Genomic DNA, 22,939 nt, shown 5'->3' with positions numbered 1-22,939 from the left:
ACACATACAGTTTTTTATGACCTTATTAGGAGGACGAATAAACTGAAAGAGGGCTTAAAACATTAACCTGGTGTTATGAGTATGGTGAAAATAAATGTTCCTAATTAAATTCAGGGCAACGTCGGATTTCCTTGCTAGTAAATAGGAAAAATAGATCCATTAATAATTGAGTAGAATATAGATATAAAGAAAAAATGGGCACTTGTGAATTACTGTTTATTAGAAGACACATTTCCTTTTAATTTCAGAAGAAACCATTAAAAAAATCTTACGTGAAAATGTCAAAGTTTCACGTAACTTTTAATAAAAAAACCCACAACAATGGCAAAAATTAGAAGAACGGATAAAAACATGTAAATGTAATCGCCACAAAAAAGAAGAAGTACGTGATACATTCTCCACCAGATATTTCGGCAGAAAGACTACAAAGAGAAAAAACTATTCTCCATATATTGAGCACTGGACCCTCCCAATAAATAATTAAAAATAAATCATTACAACTTTTGTTTCAATAAAATGGCAGTGAATGCCCGTGCGACCGCAAAAAAAAAAAAAAAAATTAGACAAGTAAACATTTAAAAAAAAATTGACGATCTACCAATAATTAATTCCAAAAACAATTAAATAAAAATTTTCGTCATATTATGTTTCTAATGTAATCCCCCCCAAAAAAATATAATTTGTCATATTTTGTTTTGCTTATGAAATTATTAGGTGAAAGTAGAGAGTGATCTCATAAAAATTAATCAAATTTATCGTCATGTTATGTTTCAAATGTATTTCTTGCCCCCCACCAAAAAATTGTATTTGTCATGGTCCCCCCTTCCCTTCGTTCGCCAAACTTGAAAAATGCTACAGGTGACATGTCCCGTAGGACGTTTGGTGGCCAAACAGTGGGTGCTCATTTTACGGTAAATACATATAGAACAGTGATCCCCCACTCTAAAATGTTAATTTTCTTTTTTTTTTTTTCAAAATTTCTTTCATATTATTTATAAAGGCTGTTGAAACGTATTATGCCAAAAAAAGTAGATCTTTATTTGTTTAGGAGGTTAAAAGTGTTGGGGCGCGTTGTAAAAATTTAGCTGAGATTTTTTTTTATTGTATAGAATCACCCACGAAACAAAGGAGAAAGAAAAGCAACTGACTTTTTGAAATGAACCTGAAACGACTCAGTTCGGCATAAGAAATTAAAAGCTGAATCGAAATTGGAAACACTTTTATCTGCGAAAAATATAAACGGAGTGCATGTCGCCATATGAGTGCAAAATGCAATATAAGATTATGCATTAAGGACCGTGCTTTCGACATATCATTCAAGCGCCGTGAATCTAGCATATTCATGGAAGGTTTAAAGCCATACTCGAGCATTAAGTATTTCCAAAGTGATGCCACAAAAACGTTGATTATTCGAAAACCAATTATTTGATTAGTTTGAAATTTTACGTGATTATTACTTTTAATAAATTTGTATAAAACAACGTTGAAATTCAAACCATGGCGGCCGAACTTCTCATGGTTAATATAAAACGTCAAGGACAAATATCCGGATCAAATGTCAAGGACTTGATCCATCAGGATGTACAATTCGGGAAAGTTTCGTAAAGAAATTATCTTTTTTTTTTCTTGATTTTATCGCGATATTTTATCAGTTGTTTGAAAAACTTGTACTTTTTCTTTCTTCTGAAATTATGATTTGAACTTTGAATGACTTTAAAATTGGCGCGCATCAGTCCACGTGGTAACTCGTATTTCTTTTCCGTCATGAAAACCTTGCGACTCGACATTGCGTTCTATAATCAAGAACATTTTTTTTTTATTTTACATAGGCATCACCGCCTTATCAAGGCCCAGAGGCCACTCAAGGATAAGGGTTAAAGAGTGTACAGTAGAAATTGGACAATATAGTAATCATTAGTAATGAAAATTTGGTAAATTTGATAACTTATATGGAACGGCTCATCAAGAACTTATTTACTTTAGACTTGAAGACAACCATATTGTAGTCAGCCGGAAAGCAGGAAAACGGAAGACAATTCCACAGGCGTGCAGTTCTAAGAAAGAAGCTTTGTTCATGGAATCTACGTTTAGGTTTAGGCACAGATAAAGAGTGGGGGGAATTATTAAAAGTGTTTACAGCTAGACGAGTGTTTATTGTGAAAGTTTGGCGAGGGGGTACCATAGATTGAAGCTCAGTCGAACACTTTCCATGAAAATAACGATACATCAGACACAAACTCGCAACATCTCTTCTGTGAGATAGAGATTGCAAGGAGGAGAAAAGGACATCTCCTACGAGGCTACGAAGTCTATTTTGAACTCTATCAAGGCAGGACAAGTCCTTTCTAGCAGCTCCTGCCCAGATGTGGCAACATTATTCCATCCTTGGACGTACCTGGCTCTTATATAGATAGAGAATAGCATCAGCAGTGAGATATTTACTGGATCGATAGAAAGATCCCACCATTTTTCCAGCGGCCTTGGCAACAGATTTGATGTACGTGTTCCATTTAAGATCAGGAGTAATGGTCAAGCCCAGGAGCTTGTCAAAACTTGAGGCCTCCTGAAGACGAGAGCCATTCATTTCAATTGATGCCAAATGTGGATTAGAATGTTGATTATGTAAAGAGAGAAGCTTGGTTTTAGATGCATTAAAAGTAACCAGCCACTCCTTTCCCCATTGTACTACATGCTCAAGATCAGAGGAGAGAGAATTGGAGAGAACTTGGTCGTTTACTGTCATAAATGGTAGTGTCGTCAGCATAAATGTCTACAAATGATGTAAGGATGTGATTTGGAAGATCATTAATGTAGATCCGGAAAAGAGTTGGGCCCAGGATGGACCCCTGAGGGACACCGGCATTAATACTGTGAGCTTCTGATTTTTGCCCCTCAACTACTACTCTTATGAACCTATCAGAAAGAAATGATTTAATAATTGAGAAGACTTTTCCAGCTATACCATAGCTAGCGATCTTATGAAGTAAACCTTTATGCCATACCCTATCAAAGGCTTTAGATATGTCAAGAGCAATTTCCCTAGAAAGATTCCACCGTCGAGAGATTTGCTAATCCCATGCGATATAACTGTAAGCACATCTGCTGTAGATCTAGCAGAACGGAAACCATATTGAGTGTCACTAAGAAGGTTATTTTTGTTGAGATGGTTGATTACTTCTGTATTTAACACAGATTCTAGCAACTTACTCATGACGCACAGGAGACTTATTGGCCTGTGCTGAGAGGGGGATGAGCGATCACCTGAATTCTTAATTACAGGGCATACTGATGAGATTTCCCAGGGAGATGGGAAACTATTCTCCTTAAGACAACGTTTAAACAATTTTGTAAGTATAGGCGTTAGTTCAGGTTGAAGTTTTTTGAGTACTATAATTGGAATACCGTCAGGGCCAGTTGCTTTACTGGAATCAAGGTTTTTGATTAGCTTGGCAACATCACGTACAGATATACGTATATCACATAGCGTGTTTTCTGATACAGAAGGAAATATTGGGGGTTGGCGGTCTTGGTCGCAAAGGGTAGAATTAGCTGCAAAGTTCTTGACAAAGAGTTTGGCTTTGTCTGATGCTGACGAGATTACCTCAGGTCCATTGATAATAGTTGGGATGGAGCACACGCTTCTGTTCAGGATTCTGTTTGCTATTTGCCAAAACTGGTGGGAACCAAGCCGCTGCTCAGCTACTTTGGACTTAACAGATTGAGCATACAACTCTCTTGCGTTCCTTATTACTTTCTTACAATGGTTGCTGGCAGTCCTGAAAACGGCTTTAGTTTCCATACATCTATTACGTTTGAAGCAGTGGAAAAAGTGATTTCTGTGCGCAATGGCAGCAGCACGTTCTGGAGAGAACCATGGCTGGCTGTTAGGTTTTTGCTGAAACTTTTTAGAAGGAATGAAATGGTCAATACCTACAATTAACCATTCAGTCATGTCTAATACTATAGAGGATACATCCTTTTTAAACATGGAATGCAGATGTAGATCAGATATAAATGTACGGAAGCTATCCCAGTCAGCCTTAGTGTATCGATATACTGTACGATGGAGAGGTACGTCTGGGGACATTACATTTCATTTTTATCTTAATTGATACAACAGAGTGGTCGGAAGATCCAAGAGGCGACAGAACAGAAACTGAACATAGTTCAGGGCAAGTTGTGAGAAAAAGGTCTAGTAGGCTCGCATACTGGCCGTCATTGTCGGGCACACGGGTGGGTTCCTGAACAATCTGAGTGAGGTCATAGGCAATGGAGAAATCATGACAGAACCTACCCTCATCATCGGTCTTGTTTGAGTGGGTCAACCATTCGACGTTGTGAACATTGAAGTCTCCACATACGTGAATGTTAGCTGAAGGATAAGCAGATAGGACTTGGTCAATTTTTTTAGATATGCTTTGAAAGATAGTAACTCCGCTGTTGTGGGGGCGATAAAGAGTAAATATAAATGCAGTAGTGTGAGCTAAAGCAACCCGGAAGCAAATATAGGGTTAGTTAGGATCTTCCCTGGAGATATCCCTCCCACATGGAAAGCTATCTTTAATATAGGCACATATTCCATGCCCATGGCGATCTTGGGGGTCAGATTTAGAAGTTAAGTTAGAGTATCCTGTAATTGCAAACTCTTCTAGGGAAATAGCCTGTTCAATGCCAGTTTCACTTAAAAATAAAAGGTCTGGTTTAGTCTCCTGTAATTGGGTTTCAACCTCTGGAAGATTAGAACGAAGACCCATGATGTTGGGGAAGGAGACAAAGTAGTAGGGGTCTACGTTGGAAGTTGGAGAACCGGGTCAATCACCCACTAGTATGGCATCGAGAGGCCCCACCAGAAGCTACTGCATGGTCCAGATTCCATTCACCAAATGGCAATACAGCAGCCCCAGTACTTTGCACCTGCTGATAGGACAGCCTCCTTAGTGGTTAATCCAAGGTTCGGGTCCCTGACTATCAGGCGGATAACGTCAGCCCAGACAAAACGTTTACCTCCAGCACCGTTACTAGTGACGTGGCTACAAGGATAGACATACATTGAGTGACTTTCATTTCTCATTATTCTTATCGCAATTTTCATTATTCATTTCGTTCTTTATTTCTTCCTTCTTTGTTACTTAATTGATTTTTTTTATAAAAGCAAAATAAAAACAAAAAATAAATATATAAAATATGTTAACTACGGATCCTTTTCATTTACCTCAGCCGCTGATATGCATGTTTTTTACTAACCTGCCCCTAACACTTCTAGTCACAGCTCAGGGAATATAAAGCCTATACATAGCTCGGTAACACGTGGAGATTCCCGTCTCCAATAGTTTAAACTTGATGGGATAGAGCTGGGTCGCGCATTTTCGCTGTTGGACTCTCCTACCCAATTTATGCAGATTTCTGAGCGAAAATGCCAAATGGGGATCGTCTGCAAATATTGTTATTGATTTTTGAAGCTTTTATATTCCCCGTGGAGTCAGCTTTCTCCTCTTGAGCAGTGGAGATTTCTGCGCATTTGATTATTTGGAAGTAAGGCAAAAAGGATATAACGGGGACTACTTTAAGGAATACTCTATCAGCAAATTAGAAAAAGAGTGAACTACTAGACCTTTATCGAAACAAAATGCTGAAATGAATGCTAATTCGTTGGCTATAAATTATTTTTTGTTTTATTGTTTTTTTAGTTTCTCATTGATAACTATTTTGAAGGCTTACAAAGAGGATGCATAAAGGAAAGAAATAAGACACTAGAAAGCCTTCGTGTATCTGTATGAAAATCTGTGTTTTGAAACAAAATATTAATAACAAATAAAAAGAACTATGAATAGAATTGGGAAGCATGTAAAATGTCGAATAGAACAACATTGCTGGTTTGAAACTGATAAAATAAAACCGATTAACTTATTTGCTTTAAACAGACAGAAATTATAAAGCCTTTCTCATAGAACTTTCTAACGATGGTACTGAGAAGGAAAGCTGGTGTGGTGGTTGTCCAGGACGAAACTATATATTAAAAATGGAAAACAATTTTATGATGCACGATGCATACTGAATACTGCTTGCTCTCTGAAATAGAGATATAAAGTATGTTAATATATGCATAAACAGTGTATTTAATCGTCTGAAGAGTGGCTAACGTGAAAATTTTGAATTACATAATGTTTGAAATTGCCCGAATGGTCACGAAACAATTGTAACGAAAATGAAAATACACAATATGATGCTATCATGTTATATTTTTGTTTTGATTAGTTTAAAATATCTCTCTCGCTCTCTACCTCTCTACCTCTCTCTCTCCATATATATATATACATATATATATATATATATAAATATATATATATAAATCTTTAAAAAATACTTTGCAAGGATGCGATAGAGGTAAAATAGTTTCGCGTGTTTTCTTTTCCTTAAAAAGGAAATGTTTTTCTATAACGTTTTATTGTTAAAGTGATTTTATTCAATAAATCTGAAGAAAGGCTGTGCTTGTGAAAATTTTCAAACGGCATATTGTTTGAATTTGTCAAAATGGTCTTGACACAATTGAAACTAACAATGAAATACACTTTTTGTTGCTATCAATCCATTCTTTGGAGTCTTGCTTTTGTTAAAACAGTATATATACATATATATACATATATATATATATATATATATATGTATATATATACTAGCAGAAGTACCCGTCATTGACTGGGTTCAAAAACAGCCTACAGAAAATGGACGACTGTGATTGTTGAAAGTATGATAGGTTATGAAAACGAGGGGGTTGTAAAGAGATAGGTTTTAATACTCAGAAATTTTACCGTAGGCAAAATATGATGAAAGTAAAGGTTATTTTCGCGAAAATATATTTTTTATATCAACTTTGTTTCCATTTCTAGCCAAGAGTGACTAACAAAAGCATGTTTCCTTACAAAGAGAAAATGTTATATATATATATAATAATATAAATATACAAGAAATAAATGTTACCATAGTCAATAAAAGTTACTTTCATGGTAGAAAAGTTCGTTGGTTTGTATTTTTAAGTAGTTTGTAAAAATAAAAAAAAAAAATTTAATTCACGAAGCGGTTTAACAAATCAAAATGGCAGCGACTTTGAAAAGGAGAGCCCCGTTTTCAATTTGAGGTAGGGGCATCTGAGCATTCTGTGTTAACAATTTAAGAGAGTTCCGTCAACGTAAGGAATATTTATAAACATATTTTTATGTTTTCTGTTATTTTGTGCTTGAGGAATATTCGATTATGGCATGTGTCGTTTATATAAAAAATTCATTTAAGTAGTCATCGCCTCAAATTTCGTTTTAATTTCGGTTCGCTAAAATTATTTCAAGTAAAGAGCATTAAAAACTATTTAAAAACAAAAAAAAAACATGAACTGACCTTTTACTGAATATGGCAACATTTATTTCTTGTATTATATTTATTTTTTCGGTAGTAGTTTGTTGGCTTTTCCGCTAAACACTCTTACTAAATAATATCGACGAAATATCGAAAAACAAAAAAACAAAAACAGTTTTGAAAAATAATGAAGCTTTACTTACTTTAATAAGATAGTCCGAAACAGCAAAATGGGATATTAAAAAGTAAACACGTAATTACTTTAGTTTTTTAACGAAAGAATCGATATGATTATGAATAAGAAGAAAATGGCGCCCTTTTCAAGCAGAACAGCTTCGTTTCAGTTTTACAGTATTGAGCGGTGTAGTATTGCGCCGTCGGATTCAGGGTTGTACTATTGTAATGTAAAGCACGTAGAAAAGGTTGTAGTCAACTGAATTCTTCTAGTACACTGACAAAAAAGCTTGAACCGATATATAAATAAAAATAAAAAGGTTATGTAAATGTTTTTAAAAAGACACGAGATCACGTGAGCAGGATTTTTCCTTTTTTTTTTACACAGTGGTCACCACTTATCAATACCCGGAAGCCAATCAGGGATAAGGGTTATTGCAAGTGCATTACGTTAGTGTGGAGATTTGATGAAGTGTTTACTTAAGGGGGCGGTTCATTAGGAATTTGTTTATGTTGAACTTGAACACATCCAAGTTGTAGTCAGGTGGGAAGCAGGCAGACGGAACAGAGTTCCACAGGCCCGCAGTTCTAAGAAAGAAGCTTTGTTCATGGAATCCGCGTTTTGATTTAGGCAGCGATAAAAAGTGGGGGAAATTTTTCACAGTGGATTCGACTAGACGGGTGTTTTTCGTGAAAGATTGGAGAGGGGGGACCAGAGATTGGAGTTCAAACGAGCACCTGCCATGTAAATAACGATAAAACAAGGATAAACTTGCAACGTCTCTTCTGTGGGAGAGAGGTTGCAGGGTAGAGAAAAGGGCATCCCCCACTAAGCCACGAAGTCTATTTTGTACTCTGTCAAGGCAGGATAGGCTGTTTTTAGCAGCTCCTGCCCAGTTATAGCAGCAGTATTCCATCCTTGGACGTTCTTGGCTTTCATATAGATAGAGAATTGCATCATTAGTGAGATATCTTCTGGAGCGATAGAAGAATCCCACCATCTTTCCAGCGACCTTGGCAACAGACTTGATGCACGTGTTCTATTTCAGATCAGGAGTAAACGTCAAGCCCAGTAGCTTGTCAAAACACGGGGCCTCTCCCAGACGAGAGCCATCCATCCCAATTGATGCCATATGGGGATCAGAGCGTTGATGATGTAAGGATAGGAGTTTGGTTTTAGATGCATTAAAGGTAACCAGCCACGTCTTCCCCCACTGAACCACGCGCTCGAGATCAGAGGAGAGAGAATCAGAGAGAACTTTGTCATTTACAGCCTTTGACGTGTTGCCGTAGAGGGTCGTGTCATCAGCATAGATGTCAACGAATGATTTATGTATGTGTTTAGGGAGGTCATTGATGTAGATCAGGAAGATAGTTGGGCCCAGGATTGACCCCTGAGGGACTCCAGCATTGTTACTGCAGGCCTCTGATTTTTGTCTATCGACCACTACTCTTATGAGCCTATCAGAGAAAAATGATTTAATGATTGAGAAAACATTTCCAGTTATACCGTAGCTTGATATCTTGTGAAGTAGACCCTTATGCCATACCTTGTCGAGGGCTTTTGATACATCAAGAGAAATTGCCCTAGAAAGGAAGCCTTTGTCAAGAGATTCACTAATCCTGTGAGATATAACCGTCAGCACATCTGCAGTAGACCTTGCAGAGCGGAAACCATATTGTGTTTCACTAAGAAGGTTGTTTCTGCTGAGGAGGTTGACTATTTCTCTATTTAATATGGATTCCAGCAACTTACTCATAACACACAGGAGACTTATTGGTCTGTACTGAGAGGGAGATGACTTATCACCTGAATTCTTAAATACAGGGAAAACTGATCAGGTCGTCCAGTGAGTCGGAGAGCACTTTTCCTTTAGGCAGCGCTTAAATAGTTTCGTAAGTATGGGAGCAAGTTCTGGTTGAAGGTTTTTTAACACTATAATTGGGATGCCGTCAGGGCCAGTTGCTTTACTGGAATCTAGGTTCTTGATTAGCTTGGCGACCTCATGCACAGATATTTGTACGTTCCCTAGCGTGTTCTGTGTTATAGGAGGAAATATAGGGAGTTGATGGCTTTCGTCGCATAGGGTAGAATTACTTGCAAAATTCTTTCCAAATAGTTTGGCTTTGTCTGATGCTGACGAGATGACCTCTAGTCCAATGATAATGGTTGGGATAGAACGCACACTTCTGTTCAGGATCCTATTTGTTATTTGCCAAAACTGGTGGGAACCAAGCCGCTGATCAGCTACCTTGGATTTAACAGACTGGGCATATAGCTCTCTTGTATTTTTATTACTCTTTTACAGTGGTTGCTGGCAGACCTGAAAGCAGCTTTAGTCTCAGTGCATCTATTACGTCGGTAGCTATGGAAAAAGTGATTTCTGTGCGCGATAGCAGAAGCACATTCTGGGGAGAACCATGGCTGGCTGTTAGGTTTTTGTTGGAATTTTTAGATGGTATGAATTGATCTATGCCTACAATTAACCATTCGGTCAAATCTGATACTATAGAGGACACTTCCTTTTTAAACATGGAGTGCAGAGGTAAATCAGATATGAATGTACGGAAGCTATCCCAGTCAGCCATATAGTATCGGTATACAGTACGGTGGAGGGGTACGTCTGGGGACTTATTACATTTCATTTTTATCTTAACTGATACAACGGATTGGTCGGAGGATCCTAGAGAAGAATGTACGGAATATGAGCATAGCTCAGTGGAAGTTGAGAGAAAAAGGTCTAGGAGGCTTGCATATTGACCGGATGTATCGGGCACACGAGTGGGTTCGCGAACAATCTGAGTGAGGTCATAAGCAATGGCAAAATCATGACAAAACCTCCCCTCATCGTCTGTCTTATTTGAATGGGTCAGCCATTCCACGTTATCGACGTTCTTTTGACACGATTAGAAGTAATATTCTTTTTTTTATTATTTATCTATTTATCTATTTTCGAAAGAGTGCCACGTGCAAGTTGAGAAGGAAAAACAGAGTTATGCAAAATTTTTATCGAGAATGGTCTAAAGTTCCGACTTTTTTTTTCGACACAATATGATTCAACTCAAAAAAATAAATAAAAGCTAACGTGAATTATGATTAAAGTTAAGGTGTTATTGTGGACCCTCACCCCTTTTAAAAAAACTGGTTATACTTTGTGACATATTTCCATTCTATGGAGGTAAGGCGTGAACGAATACCCAATAATTTTATTATACCGTATTTCTTCAAACTGAAACATAAAGTATACTTACGCAAATAGATATGAAAAGTCTTTGTTAAAGTTTGTGCCACATTTCTATGGAGTACAGGCGCGAATGCATACCCCACAATTTAATTATACCATCCCTATTAAAGTTGAAACATACTTATCAAAGTATTCTTATGTTATGTACATCTATATCAAAAACACTTTTAAACGTTTTTTTTTAATTTTTTATTTCCATACTTTGGGGGCCAGGCGCGAACTTAGACCCCACAATTTTTATGAACCACCATTCTGCCACATCCAACATACCCATTCCTGATCCTCGATACATCTTCTATCATTATATGTAATCAGTTTTTTTTTTAATAGTCAACTATATAGGAGCCTATTCATGACCACACACACACACACACACACACACACACACACACACACACACACACACACACACACAGACGTTCAGCTTTATATTATAGATAAATGATTAAAAACGCAATATTTTATTGAAATAAAAAATATTTTTTCTTATATATTTTTATGTTTCCGCAATTTTTCAGTCCTCCTAATTTTGAATAGAAATTATTCAAATAAAATTGCGCCATTTCTCGCTAATGATGAACGTCACAGCATATATATATATATATATATATATATATATGAGAATAATGGAAATAGTATTCCGACAAAATGGAGAAATAAAAATAAAAAGAAACAAACCGAGTTGTGTGTTCATCAATGTTTTGTCTTTTTTTCGAGGAAAATTATTCGCTAAATACTATTTATGCATTAAAATGTATTAATATACGAAATAATTAAGGTGTGAAGCGAAATAATTTTGTATTAATAAAAGCGTGGTTAAAAAATAAACAACGAGAAATTGTTAGTCAGAATTGAATCGATTGGTTTCTCTAAATGAATAAAAACACTCTGAAAATCCGACCAGCTAAATTCATATATAAGATAATAGCATCATTTTCTGTGTATTTTTAATAGAAATTTGTTTCAAAGGAAACCTACTAATTTATTTATGTACAAATAGATAAAATTAAAATCAAACTCATTTTTTTCAAGTACGGCTGAAGATAGTCGGTAAGCATTAGATTTTAGATTTTTTAATTTTGGATTGCACTTATGGGAAAAGTTCTCTAAAAACTCCACAAATGGGTGTCTGCTTTTGATGAAACTTAAACCACATGTATAAGATGTTAATAGATAGTTCATCCACTGCCGATAATATTATTGGGTGAAACAGGAAGAAGGTGGCCAATGCAAAGAAAGTAATGTTCTGCTATGATCATAATGCAGGAAAAATTGTAGAAACAACAAAAAAATAGTTTATCGTTAAAACATCTTCGTATATGTGCGTTATGCGAAATCAATTTATCAAGGAAGTGAAGAAAGAATCAAGATGGCGTCGTCCATAACTTTTATAACCAAGCGGTCTCGAAAAAGTGAAACTTTTATAATTAAATCGTCTCGAGATGTGCAAAATCTCGTGTGCAAAATCTCGCTGCTCGACTGGATAAAAGAAAGCCGCGAGGCTAACACGAACAGACGTTTACGAGAATCCTTGAGACTGTTGTTTCGTGTATCAGAGTCACTTTGCTAACGTGTATTTTTATTACTTTTTACATTTTATTGTGCTACAAAAGTACATAGTATTGATCCTTATTCAATCCCGAGCATATATATATATATATATATATATATATATATTATTCAATTTTCACCCCAAACAAGGCACAGTGCCACTTTGAAGCAGGGGGCTACTATTAGGGAATTAATTAGCGGGGTCATTATGAGGGGAGAAGAGTAGAAAGATGTTTGTAAACATTACACTTGAACTTCTGCATATCATTGCAGTTTGGAAAGCAGAATCCCGGAAGGGAGTTCCAAAGACCCGCAGTTCTGTGGAAGAAACTATTGGAGTAAAAGGCTTTCTTGCACCTAGGGATCTCTACTGTAAAAAGATGAGACTTAGTAGCTTGTCGGGTTTGTCGGGGGTAGTTACATCGGGGAGGTACAAGTGCTTGCAGTTTGTCAGAGCATTCACCATTAAAGTATTTGTAGAAAAGGCAGAGGGATACAACATCTCCTCGATGGGACAGAGGTTGAAGCCTAGATGACAGTTCAGGACCTATCAGGTTGGCGACTCTTTTTTGTACCCTGTCCAGGAGCGAGAGACAAGCAGCAGATGCACCAGCCCAGATGTGACAACAGTACTCCATACATGGGCGAATGGTTGCCTTATAGAGGTATAGGATACTGGCAGGCGTAAGTAGTTTTCTAGCACGGTAGAGGGAGCCAACCTTCCTTGCAGCAGCCTTGGCAATGCTCTCAATGTATCTATTCCAGTTCATATTCCCTGTAAACGTTAGGCCGAGGAATTTAAAAGAAGTACTTTCAGGCAATGTGTTCTTGGCCATTGCTATTGGTGGTAGAGAAGGTTTCTTGTAGTTATTGAAGGAAACAAGCTTAGTCTTAGCAGCATTGAATGTGACCAACCATTTTTGTCCCCATTCCACTACGGATAAAAGGTCGTCCTCTAGTGTTTCTGCCATTTCCTTGGATATGTGTTCATTTGTTTTCCCCTCATATATGTTATAGAGAGTGGTGTCATCGGCAAATATACCTATCTCCGAAACAATATTATCAGGGAGGTCGTTTATGAATATCAGGAATAATAGAGGTCCAAGGATAGACCCCTGAGGTACTCCCGCATTTATGTCATATTGTTTGGATGTATGTCCGTCGAGGACAACTTTGATTTTTCTATTACTTAAGAAGGATTTAATTACATTATGAATTCTTCCAGTGATTCCATATGATCTAATTTTCTTTAGAAGACCATCGTGACATACCCTGTCAAAAGCCTTAGATATCAATGGCCACCGCTCTACCCCCCCCCCTGTTTTATCCAATGAACGGTATATACGTTCAGAAACTACAGTTAAGATATCTGCTGTTGAACGGGCTTGCCTGAATCCATATTGTTTGTCAGTCAGGAGTTTAGCAGCTGTTAGGTGCTGGACTAGGGCTTGATTAACTAAGGACTCAAATATTTTGGCGAAAAGCGGGAGGAAGCTAATGGGGCGATAATTTAGTGGGTCAGTTCTTTCACCAGAATTCTTGAAGACTGGTACCACAGAGGCGGTTTTCCAGCAGTCGGGAAAACAAGATTCATTAAGGAATTTATTGTAAAGTTTTGACAGAACTGGAGCAACCTTGGCAGAGAATTTTTTTTCAGTGTGGAGTTTGAGGCAGATTAGCCTTGTCAGTTGCCGTGCAAGCAACCTCATGATTGTTTGTTAGTGGGGGAATAATTGACTGTCCATTATTAACTACGCTGTTGTAGATTTTCCAAAAATCCCGGGTTCCTAATTTCTGTGCTTCGATGCGCTTTCTGGTGGTTTAAGAGTAATCTGTCTTAGCTGTGTCTATCACTCTCTTACAATTATTTCTAGCTTCTATAAACTTCTGTTTATTTGAGCTGGACTTATGTCGGTTGAATCTGCGGAACGCATGCTGCCTTTGACAAATGGCAGCTGCACAAGCAGAAGTAAACCATTGGGGAGAGTGGGGCTTGCTATAGTATTTCCGTGCGGGAACATGTGCTTCAATAGCAATTTTGAACCATTCAGTTGTCTCATTTGCACACTGTTCCGCTGGAAGAGTAAAGATATTTTGCCATGGGGCATCTCTGATTAGCTCCCTGATGGCTTCCCAATCAGCCTTTTTGTAATACCTCGTTGTTTTGAGAAGTGGGTCTTCAGTTTTAGGGCGGGAGTTTAGGCTGATTTCTTCCATTATCACAGCGTGATCAGCATTCCCCAGTGGGCTGTGGGCATTTGTTGTACAGTCATTGGGAACCGTTGTAAGAAAGAGATCTAGAAGTGAGGCATGTTGATCGTGCTGGTCTGGGAAACGTGTCGGAAATGTAACCAACTGAGATAGGGAATGAGATATAGAGAAGCTATGAGTTGCGCTACCAGCTACGTCTGTGTGATTAGAGAATCCTAGCCAGTTACTGTGGTGGACATTGAAGTCACCAAATACATGTATTTGTGCGCTAGTATCGAGGGAGAGTGCTATATCTATGCTGTCTGGGACTTTGTTTATAGGGTACAGTCTTGGTTTGAGGGAGAGCGGTAGAGTAAATACAAGTAGCTAATATTGTGTTACATATTTAGTCTGAAGCACATAAAGGCCTGGCCCTCTGATTCTAGTTGTATTTCTCTAGTTAGGGGAGGGTGTTTCGAATATAGACTCCAAGTCCATGCATATGTCTGTCCGAGTCCTTACGGTAGAGTGGGAGATAACCAGGCATGTTTAAGTGGTTAGAGGGAATGGAGGAGTAAAGGTTAGTTTCACTTAATGCTAAGATATCCGGGGTGTTTACAAGGAGAAATGACTCAACATCATCTAAGTTAGTTCTAAGCCCGCGGATATTAGTAAATGCAAGCCTCAAGGGAGGAGGCAGGTTGGTGTTCTTTGAGTTTGGTCCTGGTTTAAACGTAACTTTTGCTTGAGCTGTCATTTCATTTTATTTTATTTGAAAGTTTCAGTTAGGGTGGATGAGTGAAGGGGTGCTGGACAAGTAGTTGTGCAGAATACCAGACATGCAATACAAGTAGACCATCAGCTGTCCTCACCCACAGTATTGTGGCCTCAGGAAAGCCCACCGGGGATGAGTGCAGGGTCCCTTTCCATGCGCGACATGGCACTACAAACATCCCGATATTTTACAACTGTTGATGGAGCAGCCGCTCTAAGCGCTACGAAAGAGTTAGGGTACCTGTACTATCAGTCGGAAACAGCAGCCAGGAACTGTCAATCCGGTACCCTCAATCCATTAGGCAAAGCCAGCCCAGTCCAACTGCACCGACATATATGGCACTGAAGCACCCCACTGTCTCCAGTTTAGGGGGATAGGATGTGGCGGGAGTGGGGAAAAGCGGCGTTCATTGCCCTAGTCAGGATACAAGGTCAACCACTGGGTGATTCAGACGAGTCCCTGTGATAGTACCTCTACGCCTGGCCAATAGGCAAAGAAGGAGTATGAAAGCCGGGCGATAGACAGAGTCTATCTCCTCCTTAAGCAGTTTAGGATGGCCAACCGGTGATTTGTTTGAGTCACCAGCTCTAGAAAGGTTGTCGACCAGGACTGAAGAGGCCTCCCTCCCCTAGGTTTAGTTTCAGAGTTTTCCTTCTCCTAGACGGATGGCCTGGGAAGACCTACGGGTTCATCAGCTCCGAGGGGTTTCGCCCCGCGCCTGGGTCCAAATCCAGGTATTTCTGCGACCCCGCATGGGTAGTTAATATTTATTGGTTATTTAGGTTAATATCTCCTGGAAATATATATATATATATATATATATATATATATATATATATATATATATATATATATGTATATGTGTGTGTGTGTGTGTGTCTGTCTGTCTCTATATTTTCAAACTCTATCTCCTCCTAAACTAAAAGTCACAGAGCGGCTCTAGGGCCCTCAAATGATTGGCATTTATGCTAACCGTTATGTTATGGGTCGTTAGCCGGTTAAAATAGTTTTTAATGAGTCAAATATGGGCAAAATTGAAAACAGTTGTTATACATTTTGTACATTCATCTTAGTGTATTTAAAATTTTTAATTTTTAATCAGCCACATTAGTACAGTGATAAGGGCAGCATCTTAAATGATTCGGTTTCGATTCTTGCTGATGGCACTCAATTACTTATTTACAATAACAAGATTGGCTTATCTTATCTTACAAAATTAATATTGAAAGCAATATTGCCCTCTAAATAAAAAGTTTACAGACGTAATTCTTCCATTTTATATGACGAAGCACATTTTATCGTCACTTTTGATTGAGGGAGCAACCAAGTTCATCTTACTGACGCAATATAACATCCTTAAATATTATTTTGCCAAATGATGAGTAAAATCGACACATGAACTTACCATCGTATAGTTCGTTTGAAGTTCACCAAGTGTAGTTGGATTGTAGATTTCAACCACATTATCCATATTCACTCGAGTTTTCCATTTGACCTGATAAAATAAAAACAATTATAAATATTTAAACCAATTCTATAAATATGATCTGCAATTATTAACATAAAAGTAAATAAATCTTTATCATTCAAATGTAAGGATATGATGTTATCTTTGACGTTTCGTTAATCACTAGCGGGAAGCCCGGTATTGCCCGATCGTAAATACGCTCATGATATTTTTATTAACGCAGATTTAATGTTTATTATTATAGTATATTAGACCAAATATATATTAATGATTTAAAAAGTAAAAAAAAAAAAAAATGATTCGTGCGCCACCATCGAGAATCGGAACCAAAATGACGATTTACTTTTTTTTATTTGACGTTAATGTCTGAGAGATGTAGACATGTTTGCTGCAAGGGTAAAAATTAAAACATGAACCAATAATTATTACGTTACGCATGCATATTCGTAATGCCGTCGTTCGATCTTCACTTGGCAAATTCCATTTTTTAATTTTCACACTTTTGCACTGATTTCCCCCGGCTAAAACTTAAATATAATGTTTCGCATAGGTTCGAATACCTTGTATATTAAGTTTCATGTCCGTCCACCAAAAAGTCTAAGAGGTATTTGGTAGGCAACATTTTTTAACAAATATATATACGCATACATAAATATATACAGAAAGAGGTGTGTGCTTACCATAATCTTTTTACGCAAATATTACACAAATATAAGAATGTAGAATATCCGCATGAATATAAATACTTGTAATAGTTAATTAAAGATGATCAAGCCATAAGAAAACCGAAACAAAAAACTAATAGGTAATTAATTAAAATGAATGTTGAAAAGAATATGCAAACTAGCTAGATCTTTTGAAGCTGAATGATGTTCCACGACCCATATATAACAAAGTTGTATTTTAAATAAATAGAACAAAGGGTTTTTATTATGGATAGCAATGCAAATATATATATATATATATATATATATATATATATATATATATATATATATAGTAAGTTATAAAATGTATATGTCGATTAAGCTACACTGAATATTCCGCGTTTCATCCACTCTAGGATTCTTCAGGCTTATGCGCGAATTCTGTGGTTGTTTGTCGTTTTTATATGCGCATCTTCTATTGAAATTTTAGTAAGCCAATCAGCTTTCAGGTATCTACTGCGCCCTTCCTATCAGCCAATGAGAATGCATTTATCGGACAAAGGCCTATTTGACCTTTGGTTGATCTGTTCCTTTTGTGTGCTCTATTTAGCCTGTATATTTAGCTTCTTGATCTGTTTAAAATCTAGGTTAGTGGGTTTTATTTTTACATTTTTATTAATGTTAGTTTTTATATAAATATATATGTGTACACACATATATGCACATATATAAACATATATATATATACATACATATATGAGTGATCGTTTATGTATATTCATGTTTCTTCCTTCCTTCCTTCCTTTCCATCACCTTCATTTTCTCCGCTAGACTATTCCTCTCTCTTGCCATACATACGCGTACCTACAATTCTTAATTTATGGATACTATAGTCAGCATAAGGAAATTTACTATGTGCCAAGGAAAATCAGAATTACCTCCCTTTGAAAAACAGACGCTATCTTACGAAATCTACGCAGGTCAACGAGTGTTCTATATTACTAAATTAAGATTTTGTTTATTTGGGGCGACGCCGAGTAAAATGCCAACTTTATTGGCATTTCTTTTGTATTTTTCTAGCTTTAGATTCTAGTTTTAGATGTAAATACGCACACAATATACTGACCTTTATATTATAGAAATGATAAAATGAAATTGTTATTGACGTATGACATTAAGTTATAACCAAACTAAAAAGTCGTCTTTGCTTTTTACGGGTGTTCAGTGTAAATGAATCCCCCCCCACAATATCATTGTAAAACAGCGTAAAGCAACAATAATAGCACAATGGTTTTACTCATACAATTTGCTTGATCTTATTATAGGTCTTAATCAATAGATAGACAGATAGGATATTTATAATATAAAAATTGATCAACAGAAAAATGAAGGTCTATAATTATTCACATCTACGTCAATCTTATCCATTTATTTATTTCGGACTATTGTCCTCATTTTGTAGGTATTGTTGTTTCACGGCGTTTCGGCCAACTATTCAGTTCGCATTCGTCAGGTTATTAACCGCGACGGGATAGGAACGCCGAACCTCCTAACTGAAACCTCAGCAATTACTGCCTTCCATAATTTTTTGTCTCACCACATTTTTTGCTACTGGGAAGGGTTGAAACCGCTATCCCCAAACTCGCATGGAACTGTAGAGATCCAAGTCTCTATCTATTGTGCCACGGGCCCCAAAGGGCAATCAAGGTTGAATTGTTTGGTATTATACACCCACGTTTATTATCTGATCTTCTATCGTCGCAGCTCTATCAAATGTATATTATTTAATTAAGTGCAATTACTTTTTGTGGTGAGTAATTTGTATTATTTATCAATTTATTCATTGCAGACTATTATCCTCATCTCCTAATTTTTGATTCACGCCGTTTCGGCCAACTAATCCTCCGGCCTTCGTTAGGTGGTTAACGCCTAATCTCCTAACTGCATCCTCAGCAATTATTGCCTTCAATAGTTGTTGTCGTCTCACCACGTTTGTCGTCATGAAACAAAAATTAAAAGATGAAGATAATAGTCCGCGATAAATAAATTGATAAATAATACAAATTACTCGTCTCTATAACGAATTCGAAGTAATTAAATAATACGTCAAGTTTGTTTTGTGATTTCGAAACGTAATTTGTTTTCTTTCACTTTCTTTCTTCAAAGTAGAAGAAACATATGGAAAAACTTGTCAGACTGGCATCCACATATTTTTAGAAAATAGAGAGAAAGTATGTGCATGTCAAAAGCAATTTAGTTTATTCATATATATGTAAATTATATATATATATATATATATATATATATATGAAAATAAATATAAACAAAATATTTACTCCTGTGTATAATGTAATTCATATCTAATTGCCTGTTCGTGTTGGATGCTTCCGAGACAGCAGGAAGCTTATTTGCATCGATTTGTATTTAGGTTTATCAGTAGAAAGAGACTTTAAATAATCAATCATTTTTGAATTGTGTACAAATTAGTCATCTTAGCGATTATGCCAAAGGATAAATTGTGATTAATTTTGTCTTGTCATATAAATATTATCCGTCTTGCCTGATTGCAGTAAATTATATATATATATATATATATATATATATATATATATATATATATATATATATATATATATACTAACATGGGTGCCCGGTGTTACCCGGGTATTTGGAGATGTATGTTGAGCAAAAGAAAAACGGTCAATTTTTATAAATTTGACCCCTATTATGATCCCTGAAAATTTATTGTTTTGGGCTCAATTCAGTTATTCAGTTAGATCCATGTCCAAGGAACCTATATCTAAAATTTCAAGTTTAGACCAAAAATTGTTGGAGGAGTTTGGTTGAGTTCTCAAAGGTCAAATCGCTGAACTTTTACCCCTTAATCGCCAAATCTCTGGCCGAAAACCAATCACATCGATTTTCCCAAATCTCAGTACCATGTATATCAAATTTTGAGTCTGTAGACTTAAAATTGACAGAATTATTGCGTAAGGAAATGTACACAAACAGACACACAGATACACAGACAGACAGACACTTTCACTTATATATATATATATATATATATATATATAACTTATATATATATATATATATATATATATATATATATAACTTACTGCATTACAGTACAGGCGGTCGGGTTTCAATCCTGGCTTGAGGTAGTTGCCTGTCTAGCCGCACTGATGAGCTGTGAAACAGCGAAACAGTACTGTATGTGGATGACTATGTATATATATATATATATATATATATATATATATATATATATATATATATATATATAAAGAGAGGCACAGGAGAGAAAGTGATAGTCAGATAAGTTGATAGATATCAATATAATGCTGGTATTCTCTTTGTTGTATTGTTATGTGCATGCTAAGCGCTCAATCGATTAAGCTCTAAATCATTCATAACAAGAACTTGTATAACTACAACCACAGCAAAGAATTAGACACACATTTAATTGAACCATAAGTATATCGACACTCCGTGTTTCCGTATAAACAGCCTTGTTAAGCAACCTCGAATCTGATCAAGACTTAGATTGTAAGCATTTGAAACGCATATGCTCTATGTAAACTTTAGTCTTAGCAACTAGATAACGATAAGAGATATTTTTTTCAGATTTCAAATAAATTTTATTCCAGCATTTGGATACAATGACAAAATAGACACACAAGCACACGCACGTAAAACTTTCTACATCAAACCTTTTATTCAGTTTGCTGGAAAAATTGTTGGATGATTCTACCGCTGTAGAAAGTGAATGACTAATGATGAAATCCTTTATGTGTATAAACGCCATATTTGTATAATATGTGATAGAGAATCGTTTTCATACCTGGGGAGGTGCCGCTCTGCGCATTTACCTTGTCTTGACTGAGTGCAAAATCACTTTTGTTATATAGCGGAGGTTATCCTTTCTCGTTCTTAAAACTCTTCCATGCGGAAGAGATGTTGCTAGCCTGTCTCTACTGTTAGGTTTATGTTAATTGCACACCTAAGCTTCAATATCTTGTCTCCCTGTAAAACATTCACAACAAGAACTTGTCTGGTTACAACTGGTAACTGCCCTTTTGTTTCTCTCTGGATTGATAGTCAAGCAGAATTCCTAAAACATACTGAATGTGGAACAAGATATCAAAAGTCGGCTTACTCATTGCATGATCGTCTTCAATTCTAATGTGTACAAATACTTGTAAAGCTGTCTTTGAAAACATTCTCGCATTAACCTCATTGGTTACTTAACCTCTGGAAAACAATAACCTCAGGCTATATATATATATATATATATATATATATGTATATATATATATATATATCCTCCATTTAGCGTAAATGTCAAAACTAATATACCTAAGACATTCCTCAACATTGTACAAAACTCTGTCAAATACTCACACAGATATAGTTCTATTTTCAATAAAAACTCAATCAGGATTTCTTATTCAACAATGCCTAATTTAGCATAAAGAATCTTAACATCTAATAAAAGAAAAATTAAATCAGCCCAACAAATCCCTTTCCTAATTAAACCCAAAACTAACTGTAATTGTAATAACAAAAATCCATGCCCACTCAATAATGATTGCATCCATAAATATGTTATATATTTATGCACAATTATTGAAATCCCACGTAATCCTCCCATAACAGACACTAATATTTCGTCTTCAAGTTATCCTTCTTCCCATCCCCCATCTGATATAGTTACTAATCCAATATACCACTCGAGCAGCCCCTCCATCTACAATCGTACAACTAGCAATAATAATAATAATAATAATAATAATAATGAGAATAATAATATTTCTCTTAACAGTCATCCCAACACTAACACCACTCATTATCCCCTCCAAAACAGTCCTCATACAATCATTGTCCCACAATTTATTGAACACTATGAACAAAATTCAAACTATTTAACTCATACAGATCAGCAAATTAATATTAATATCAGACCTCGAGCTTTTAATAAAGTACATACATATATTGGCGTTACTTCACCATTAATTAAGAAAAGAATATCAAACCACATTTCTTCTTTTAACAGCAATAATTCTAATAATAACTAAGGAACTTCTCTAACCACTTTAATTAAAGAAACTTAACTCTAACAATACCCCCTTCTCAACAAATCGACTATCATAAAAAAGTTATCTATCTTATATTTAATTCTATCACCATTTAATTCTTCTTCCCTGATCTTTCTTATTATGTCTCGGCAGTCGTGTGAAAAGCATATCTTATTTTTCTTTTATTAATATTATTGGAATTTTCCCCTTTTCTTTGTACATATTTGTGAATTATTCCATGGATTTCGGTTTTTGGATTATTTTGAACCATCTTCCAATTCCGTGATTTCCTTGGATTTTACTTGTGTAAATGGAAACTCAATTAACTTTCTTGGAGTTATATTTTTGGATTTTACCGTCATTGGATTATTTACCTTTCACCAGACTATCCATTCACGTGTAATCACCACTTTCTTCACCATATTCCATCTGCTTCACTTTTTGTTATCAAGTAAGATCTT

General features: G+C 36.1%; 1 protein-coding gene across 1 annotated transcript in view; it reads right to left on the bottom strand.

Moving 5' to 3' along the window:
* Window positions 1–22,939, bottom strand: part of LOC145296663 (membrane metallo-endopeptidase-like 1) — a 336,498-nt gene that overhangs the window by 206,969 nt on the left and 106,590 nt on the right. The window contains exon 8 of the mRNA XM_080142602.1: window positions 16,688–16,777. Within this exon, the coding sequence (XP_079998728.1) occupies window positions 16,688–16,777 (90 nt within the window). The remainder of the gene's footprint in view (window positions 1–16,687; window positions 16,778–22,939) is intronic.

Source organism: Euprymna scolopes, chromosome 17 (assembly GCF_053919585.1).
Source record: "Euprymna scolopes isolate OS-2025 chromosome 17, ASM5391958v1, whole genome shotgun sequence".
NCBI lineage: Eukaryota > Metazoa > Mollusca > Cephalopoda > Sepiida > Sepiolidae > Euprymna > Euprymna scolopes.
This window is presented reverse-complemented; position numbering and strand designations above follow the sequence as displayed.